The sequence below is a fragment of the Crocodylus porosus genome, unplaced genomic scaffold (assembly GCF_001723895.1).
Source record: "Crocodylus porosus isolate Cpor-Errol unplaced genomic scaffold, CroPor_comp1, whole genome shotgun sequence".
Lineage (NCBI taxonomy): Eukaryota > Metazoa > Chordata > Crocodylia > Crocodylidae > Crocodylus > Crocodylus porosus.
Genome location: NW_017728951.1, coordinates 10,960,451 through 10,970,463, shown reverse-complemented (window position 1 = coordinate 10,970,463; position 10,013 = coordinate 10,960,451). Strand labels below are relative to the sequence as shown.

Genomic DNA, 10,013 nt, shown 5'->3' with positions numbered 1-10,013 from the left:
CTGCTCAAGCAGGGATTCCCCCCTCCCCTCTGCCTTACACAGACACCTCTCAGCATTAGCTAGCAGACCACATGCTGGCTGCAGTCTCTGCTGTGGGAGAGGTAACAAAGGCAGATAGGACAGTGTTGGCTTAGGGCTAACTGGAGCTAATCCAGAGGTAGCTGGTAACCCTCCATTCCTTCCTCCGAAAAAGTTGTTTAAGAAGAGCTGGAACTAATGGAGAGAGGCTTTTGTTTTCTTGATGGGCTGATAAACACTGAGTTAGGGGTGATAAAACTGTTATCAACTCCCTGCTGGGCTGGTCAGAAGCAGGGCGGGGGGACACCCCTCCCTGATCAGAGCATCCTGCTGGGGCCTGTCCACACCCCCACCCTGCCCTCAGTTCAGCCCTGAGGAAGGGAAGGAAGGGCTGCTTTATCACCCCCCTGGCTTCTACCCTGAGCCACTGCAGGCATATGCCTCCATTTCTTCAGTCCAGAGGGGATGTCTGTGTATTTACAAACCTGTTCAGCCTAGCCAGGTTCTACTAACCTGTAAAGATTGAATCAGTTCAGGCTCAGGCTTTTTGAATGCCTGTCCTTAGCCCTAGTGGGTTGTTTCAGACCACCATTGCTAAGATGTTTCCAATCTCTGGACTAGAGCATTTATTGCACTGATTCTTAACCAGGGTGCTGCATCACCCTGGGGTTCCCTGAGATCCTTTCAAGAGTGGTGTGGGGTGCTACTCAGTGTTAGCATTGTTAGGTGTGCAGACATGATTCACAAGATGATAAACCCTGAGATTTCAAATAAGATTGCATAGTGTCAAAAACATTCTGACCTACTGTGATCTTTCTCAATTCTTTGTAGCAGAAAAAAAGCTCTATTGTTTTTCTGTAGTAAAAAAGCAAGGAAAACCTAGAGTGGTACTTTCCAAGGGATGCCTTGGTTCTAAAATGGTTGAGAACCACTGTGTTTTTTCACAGAAACTTCAATACAAAAAGTAACTTCATGAGATTTTCTACGCATATACACCACATCTGTAGATCAAACCACATGTCCTCATCATAATTTGTAGCTGCAAATGGCCCTGGTGGGATGTACTTCCATAGTTTGACACAACAAACTAGGGGTCACCTAAAATTGTATGTGGAGATATGAGGTGGAGAAGCTCCAGAGTGGCGTGCTTCCTCTTAAGCACCCAGGACTGCAGACAGGTTGCAGGAAACATCTACAGAAGTAGGTGTTGGAGCTGGTTGGCTCTGTTGGGATGACTAAAGTGAAGCTTCAGGGGAATATAGGTGGGCAGAAATGACAGAGCTGAGAGTTCAATTCCCTCTCCACCGTCTTTTTGGGACTTTCTTCTTTTTCTTTCCTGCATAGGTCCGGTTAGTCCTGCCAGATCAAGGTTGGGTAAGAATGTAGAAGACTTCCATAGACCTACAGAGTGTTGTATTAATTTTATTACCCTTAAAAATTTTTTGCACAGGGGTGGGATGTATAGGCTGTATTTTCTGTTGGAGAATACTAAAGTCAGTACATGTGTGAAGCAGATTATTTTCCAGTTTATGAATCTGCTGCACAATGTTTATTCAAATCTGTGTGGGCTGGTATCACTAAAACAAGATATCTGCATACAGATAAATGAATATTGTATATGGTTTACCTGAATACTTACAAGTTAAGGACAAGTTTGGTGGAGCATGTGGTGGATACAATAAAGCTGCAGGTTAAAGTGATAATGTCTATGTACCCAGCCTGTGAGAGAGAGTTTAGTTCTGGGCCATCCTTCAACTTTTGGCAAATTAGTCTATTCTTTCCTTAATAATAAATTGTGAGGTTTAGGGAGAAGATATACACACTTTAAATAGAAAGGATTATGTTCTACTCAGTGGTCCAGCTTTTTTTAGTAATTCTAGTGGCACAAAGAAGCCTAAAAGCAGGCGTTGCTGATGTTTTGGCTGTCTCCAATCTTTAAGTGGCATTCAGCTAGTATTGTGGCATCATTTTACCTTCCCCCATCTCTCTGTGCAGGGGAAGAGGTGCATGGTATCTCTTCATTCCAGCGCTGCCGGTGTGCTAGAAGGGGTTTGAACTCTCCCTCTCTAAAATCCCATCCAATTATGCATCACTGAATTGTGGGCTAGGGTAGCCAGCAGATGAGAGCTGCATAAAGCTTCTGGACAGATGGGAAGGGCATTTTTTTTGGCATACTGAGAAAAAAATGATACAAACATAGAGTTTGCTTCAAGGGAAGCAACTCCATTGAGGCAAAAGATGCCACATGTGCGCATACAACAGTTCTGAAAACTGGGCCATTGTACTCAACATTAAGGATGATGAACCTTATTTAAACCACTCATGCAACAAAACCTGTGCTAAATCTCTTGGTCCTTTGCCCAGTCATGATTCACTTTTAAAGATATCCATTTATCTTTGCTTTGCTGGATGTGTCCTACATGCACAGTTGCATGGTATCTATTGCTGGGTTATAAATTTCAAGAAAAGCCTGAAAAAATACAACATTCTTGATGAGGCTGAGAAAATCCTATCAGCACTGTAGCAGATTTGTTATTGAACCTTGTCTGCAAGTGACACCTGGATTCACTTCATTCTAGTGGTTGTAGCAGTTTAATGGAGTGAACAGGGAAGAGAGAAAATAAAAGGAGAAATTCTCATTTATCGAATATTTTGCAGCTATATAGACAATGAACTTTATTTCTGAGACTGCAGTAACTGATGACATGCTTTTCCAGTGCAAACTTCAGTTGCATTATTAAAAGGGAGGGTGAAGGATCTCATGGGGAGGGGTTTCCATGAGGCCAAAGGTGAGGAAGAGAAGTGAGCCCAAGTCATTTCCTTCATTATTTCCTCCTGAGATTTGTGTAATAGCTGGACAAAATCCCAAGGTTTCCAGATGAGAGTGGGAACAGTGAATTTTCCCCATTCATTATAGTGCATGCCAGGATGTGTTTGATCCAGTGTTATTTTTGCATTTCCTGTCATGCTCTCTGGTCGAAAAAATTCTGCATGTGCACTACTTTTTCTGTTTATTTAATATCTTAAACCTATGGGAAACGAAAGATCTTTTCTGGTCATATTGTAATCACTTTGTAGAGCAAGATAAGCTTCCACCATCCGTACTGTCTTCACTATTTTCTTTTCTTTCCTTTTTCACTTAACTCTCATGTTCCATCTTGCATTGGTTTTTACGTGTGTTATTTACAGATACACAGAATCCTGGCAGGGAGACATGAAAAAGACCTACTTAGACCATTATCATTTCAGTTAAGAATTGTACCCTACAGACTGTTCTTGATAACCTGGTACAGTTAGACTAAAATAATTCCAGGTAGATTTTAAATATATTCCTTTCTATCAATAAATACACATGTATATCATTTAATCAATTGTGTTTTAATTTTTTTTGAATATTTGTAAGTGATCCCTTTACCATCAATGCCAAGTGCCTTGACCAAACAGGGCAACCAGATGTACTTGCTGACTAGCTTATATGTCTGTTAAATGGTAAGAACCACTTCCCATGTTTTTTAAATCACTTCTGTAAGTGATCAATATAAAAATGATGCTGCAGATAAGTTAGAAGACTTCCAAAAATCTCTCATAACTTGCCACCTCTAAAAAGTAGTATATAGTCAACCCAATGCATTATTGCTTATAATCATTACTTGTATTTCATATTATTAATTTTAGAAGTGGTAAAAAAACAATTATACCTTCTTATTCCTTTTTCCCTTTGTATATTTTGCAAGCAAATCCTAGAGGAAACCGTTGAGGTACTGAGACTGTGCTCCTGCTTACATAAACTTTACATAAACTTTACTTATTTTTCCTTGTTCATTTTGTAAGCACAGTGATTGCACAGAGAAGCAATAATACTTTAATCTTTATCCTTCTTTTATATATGTGCATGTATTAATCTCTCTCTTTCTTTCTTTCTTTCTTTCTTTCTCTCTCTCTCTCTCTCTAAGAAGGAAAATATGGTTATGTTACAATTCTGGAACCTGATTCTATCTTAAACAGTAAACGTTTAAGGTGGATTTGACAGTTAAATGTGAGACTTATGTTTCACATCTCATATTGGTTTACAGTGTGATGATATTCTCACATTCCTGACAGCCTAAATCCATGGAGAACACATCACTTAATTTTGTGTACTGGCAGAATAGAACAAGCTGCCTTTGTTTCAAGAAGGAACTTCCTTTGGATCACAGCTCTGGAGTGTTTTTGGTATTTTAATTGTTGCTGTATCATGGAGAAGTAATTATCTGGATTGTGGGCATGTCTACATATCCGCTTGAATGTGCAGTAGCCTATTCTACCGCACATTAAGGCGGCATTTAAAAACTGTGCTGATACACTAAGGTGCGGCAGAATAGGCTACCGTGCTTTAAGCATCACTGACAAAGAGTGTGCTCTTGCTACTGCACATTTGTGCAGCTTAATGCACATTTTAGTACCTCATATTGGAGGTCCCAAATTTGATGTGCATTAGGAAAGCGCATCAATGCACGTGTAGATGTGCCCTGTCTGGATTAATATTTCCAAAGGAAATGCAGTTAGAAAAGGGGAATAAGATCCACTAATGCTGATGCAAGGCATTGAGCAAATCACGGGGTTCATCCTCTTGCTTTTTTTTTTAACAATTCTGAATGAGTTGTTAAGTAAAGTAAAATGTCAAAAAGGAAAGGGAAATACCCACTTTTTTATACAATAAAAATGGAGCTGGCTACCCCTAAAGTCAGAGATAGACTCAGGAGTCCCCCCACATAAGGAGGGTGTCTGGGAGTTGTGTTCAAGCAAAGTTTCAAGAGCTTCCAGATTCCCAACGGTGTGAAATGGAGCCTGGAAGCCCTGAGAAAATCCCCTTCCCACTCCTCCCAGTCCTGTGGCAGAGACTCTGGAAACCCTGGTTTGAACTGCGGTTCTCAGGGCTTTCAGGATTCCTGATGCAAAGCTGGGATCTGAACCTGGAGGCAAGGTTTCAGACTGACATCATGGCAGGGAGCGTGAATGAACTGAGGTCACTGGCCTTAATGTAGTCTGCAAGGTAGGGGTAGTTTGGAGTCATCTGCTCCTTAACCACCCATATCTGTGAAGGTTACAGCAACATTGTTGTTATCAATACAGAATACTATTTTAAGAGTAAATGCTCCACTTAGGGTTTCTATGCTTGCGTTTTAAACAAATGCTTGAAAATCTACCTACTGACTGGAACATTAATCACTTGGAAAAATAACTAAACCAGTGAGTTCACTTGGGGAGAGCTCCATCCAAAGCTGGAACTGAAAGATAGGACCTGAACCCATGTCGTGGATTATGGCTGGACCTATGCCTGGACTCTATCATTCATCCCGGAGTTCAAGGAATCCTGCATCATTTTGGCTACTGGGAGGAATTGATGTTTTCTTACTCTATCTACCCTTTGCCACTTCCCAAACTTCCTGGCAGTTTTGGAAGTCCAGCTCTGTGTGTGTGTGTGTGTGTGTGTGTCTGTGTGTGTGTGTGTGTGTCCGCGTCTGCGCGCGCGCGCGTGTGTGTGTGTGTGTGTGTGTGTCTGCGTCTGTGTGTCTGTGCATGCACAGACATCCATAGCTCTGCTCCTTCCACAACCTGCTGGCTGCGATGGGGAGGACCTCTTTGGTATTAGATCGTTCTTTCCATTTCCTTCTGAATAGTGTAATTTCTTGACTGTGTTGCTAGTCATAATATCACCAGCAGCATCAGAATGAATTTAATATGATATTTATTGGCTTTAATGTTGCTCGCTGGCTTAGCAGCAGTGATAGAGGCAGGGATTTTTTCGCTGTTGTTCTGTTGCTGCTGATGATAATAAAGAAAACTATGAACTTCAGCACTGGCATTAAAACTGCCTGCAGATTCATGAAAGCAACAGAATTTGATTTCACAATTTGATGGTGGTTTTATTCTTCATTGACATAAGAATAGGGCGTTCCTTTGTCTTCAGTAGAAAAGTCCATTGGCATTCCTGGTGTTTCCTCCAGATTCATCCAACAGTTGGAGTGTGGGTGGTGGCCCCATTACGCATAGAAAACATGAGATCAATTATGGTACTTCTGCTATAAAGAGAAACAAACAGAAGTAACCTCTCAACGGTGCCACCATAAAAATAGAACATGTGCCATCAAGCACAATTATACATTGATGATAAGTGTGACTAAGGTGTGGAAACTTCTTCAGCACACTGTATATAATATAGACTTGTATATGTACATACACAATACATATAACTTGTGCTGTATATAATGTATCTAGAAAATAAATGTTCAAAATAATATGCTATTACTGTTTTAGGACTACTGTATATTTATCCTGATGTAATAAAGTTATATTCATATGTCTGAGGGGGGAAGGAAAGAAAATAAATCCTTTCTGTGGTGTATAAAACATCAAGGAATTGATATACTGCACTCTTAATTTGTGCAATTGTCAGTCCTTTGCTTAGACTGTAACTTTCTAATTTTAGGGTTTAGGCTAGGAAACATTTACTTTTTCTCTGTTAAAAATAATCAAACAATAGCTGTTTTCCCTTGAAATGTTTCGATTCCGGTTAAAGTTTCCTAAATTTGTCAGGGAAAGGAAAAACATTGCCCTGGTTTTAAGGACACTCATTGTGTGGCTCTATTTCAATTTACAGAAGCTCTTTGTTTACAGTCCTTTTTGGTCTTTACATTATTGTAAACGTAAAGGGGGAAGCATATTTGAAGGGAGGTAATTAAAAAAGTTACAGCCCGCTGCTTCCCATTAACTCACTCGGTCTCGTAGCCTCTTGAACAAATATGATCTGAGCTTGGAAACAAAGACTGTATGTTGAGAAGCTGACATAAAAATAATGGATAAACAGATGCAGTACTTCAATCTTTGTGCATTTCTCCTGGCAGGAGGTAACTTTATTTACAGGAGGCCTGGCCAGTGAACAAAAATAAAAGAAAAAGAAAAAGAAAACCCCATCAACCAAACAAAAGAGGATAATACGTAGCTAAAATCCTTTTGCTTTGCGCAGGTGTAGTGGGAATCAAATAGTTGCGGAGTTAATGGCAGAGTCCAAGCAGCTGTGTGTGCTGAGACAACATAGCTAGCGAGACCGAGCTCTCATTGGGATTCTGCAGAGCTAGTCGGAGGGAATCCGGTCCATCCAGCCCCTTGAGCTGTCAGGAACAACGCTGGGCTCTTTTCTACTCTGGCCCACGCAGGCATCATGCTGAGAGATTTAAGCAAATGTAACAGAAAGCAAGTCGAGCACTTGCTCTTTGTCTGACAGGGAGCTGCTTAAGATAATCCAAAAGCTTCAAGAATGCAAACAGAATTTATGGCTTGGCAGTGTGGAGTTTTCTTTTAATTTTATTTAAGTCAAAGAAGTCCTTGATTCCACGTACTGTATGAGGACGACTTGTAGAGCACTTCTTTGGGATGAAATGGCTTTCACTTCATGGCAAATTTTGTCCCCAATGCAGTGGGCGCGATGGATGTGGACAGCTGTGAGAAGTACCGGAGACTACAGTCTCCTAGCCATGCAGAGACTCACTGGAAATAGGCAAGTCAGTCCTGTTTTTCAGGAAACCGTCACCCCATTCAATTCATTGTATTATAGACCAGTGGGAAAAACTGCATCTGACCAGCAGAAATGCTTGCTAAGTAATTACCAAGACAGTATTGTAACAGCATTATTTGCTCAACAAAGTTACGTAAAGAGAAATCAAAATGTTATGCTGTAGTTTCATTTTGCCTATAAAAGCAAATAGCTAGGACAGTTTCCTAAAGTGGTCTTTCCTTTAGTGCAATTTGTTATGTCCTTCTGTATATCCCCTCTCCCCCCATTACATTTTTAGGTTAACCATCTCTTTGTACAGTTGTAGCCTTTTAAGCTTGCATTTCATTTGGTTGGCACCATTTTTCATAGCTTCCTTTATGTGCTTTCACCTCTTGCGCACCTTCTGTTTTCTATGTGTTTGTAATGAAGGAGGGGTAGAAATGTATTATTGACAGCATACAAAACTCTGCTCATTTACCAGCCTTGTCTTATCTCGTATAACAAACCAGTACGCTTACTACTGCCTAAAGTGCTGTGTAAAAATGCCACTACAATGAAATGTGATATTTCTGAGGGGTTGGGCGGTGCAGAAGTTTGCTGCTCAGTCACTTTTCCAGTTATAGTGTATGTGCTAGCTAGCCTGTAAGCACACATGTAGAAATCTAATACTAGATCAGTTTTGAGTGCGTCTTTAATAGGGCCCCGAAACTCTCCTGAGAAGCTCCCTTTGTTTTTTCCCTGAGTTGGTTTGCATATGATCATGCCAAGAAAAGTTTCAGAAACTCTTCAAAAGGTTCCATTGTTGTCTTTCCTTTTCAAGCCTCCTTTACACTGCAAAGCAGGCTGTTCAGGAAGTGTTTACTTTTCAAGTGCATGTTCACTTTTGAGACACGCAGAAATCTTCAGCAGTACAAAAGATTTCTTCAAAGAGAACCTGCAATAATGATGTTCTGCCCTGGCCATCATACTGCAGAGTCACCTGGGTGTAGTCTGCCTTTGGGAAATGCAGAGGCAGACTGACGACTGAGCTTTGCTTCCCTCGACTCAGAAAGTCTTGCATTTAATAGTCTAACCTGTCCCTTCCAAATTTGAATGCCCACTCGATGCAATAAGCCCAGGCTGTTAATGAGGCTCTTATTTTCTGTTTTAGGAGCTCCGACTCTGAAGAAGCATTTGAGACACCAGAATCCACGACTCCAGTAAAGGCTCCACCTGCCCCCCCGCAGCCACCACCGGAAGCAGCCCCGGCAGCTGATACCGCAGAACAGGAAATCAGGCAACCGTTGCCTTCAGAAGACACAGGTAATGAGCCTATAATGAATGGGCTGGATCACTCTGGAGGATGGGACTGCAGGGACACATCTCTGCTAAGAGCAGCAAAGAAAGGATGCTAATAAAATGATTGCTGGAAGATTAGTTAGCCTGTGTCAGACCTTCATACTGAAAAAAAAAATCACTCTCTCCAGGCCCAGTTCTGAGCTGCATTGGCCCGTGGGAGGTCATTTCCCCTCTGGAGAATGCAAGGCAGTGTATAAAAAGCAGGGGTTCAGGTTTGGGTCCACTCTACCTCCCCTTTTTACCTTATGTAAGGGTGTGAAAAAACAGTCTTTCGAAAGACAGTTGTATCAGATGAACCTTTCATGCACTTCTATTTTACCTTTTTGGGACCCCCAAATTGCAGGTTATCTGCTCACTATTGCTCCCTCAAATATAAGACATTCACCAGTGGAGCCAAGGGTTCAGCAATCGTGAGAAAGGAGAGGTCCAAAAGAGGCCTCTGTCTTCTGCATAAGCTGCCACTATATTTCTTGTCCTCAGGGCTCGTGGCAGTCCATAACTGTCCAGAGGTTACTCCCAGTGAAACACCAGCCAAGTCCCCTCACTTCTCTACAGTACTTTGAAAGGGCAACCATCAGATGAAAATTAACTAAAATTCAGACAAAAGACAGAAATGTCATTACAGAATATGGCAGGCCCCTCTCAGGTTTTGTGGGTTTGGATATTGTCCATAGGAAAATATGGCTATGCAGGAGGGTAAAATGAGATGGTCAGCTGCAAAAAAATAAAGATTTCCCTTAATCTTTTAGTAATTGTAGGTGTTACTTGTAACTACCAACAGTTTAAAATGACCTTTTTTTAGTGTTGGCAGTCTTTGGAAAACAATCTGAAAGAACCAAGCATAGCTATATTGTAAAATATCCCACTGTCCATGCAAATATAAGTCCACTCACCGGTTTTTTAAAGATGGACTATGTCACACACCTACATATTTGAAACATTGTGCCTTCACAGAATGGTTTTTATTTTGCAGGATTTCTAATGAGTATATCACTTATGAAAATAGGTGTTCACTGTCTTTCCAAAGGCTAGGTGATATGAGAATGGATTGCAAAGGTGTATTTTATTCAGCTGTCAGTTTATTGCATATTGGAGTGTCTTCTGGAAAATTAGATGTTGCAAG

At 41.0% G+C, this 10,013-nt stretch overlaps 1 protein-coding gene and 1 long non-coding RNA gene across 7 annotated transcripts in view; one reads left to right on the top strand and one right to left on the bottom strand.

Annotated features, from left to right (window-relative positions):
• Positions 1–10,013, top strand: part of TACC2 (transforming acidic coiled-coil containing protein 2) — a 196,113-nt gene that overhangs the window by 122,923 nt on the left and 63,177 nt on the right. For all 6 annotated transcript variants that reach the window (XM_019555907.1, XM_019555909.1, XM_019555904.1 and 3 more), the window contains one exon: positions 8,703–8,854. In XM_019555907.1, coding sequence (XP_019411452.1) covers positions 8,703–8,854 — 152 coding nt within the window. The remainder of the gene's footprint in view (positions 1–8,702; positions 8,855–10,013) is intronic.
• On the bottom strand, positions 1,425–5,499 carry LOC109324075. The gene is made up of 2 exons (XR_002104845.1): positions 5,219–5,499; positions 1,425–3,047 (listed from the first exon to the last, which is right to left on the bottom strand). It is a non-coding gene; the product is annotated as an uncharacterized LOC109324075 (long non-coding RNA).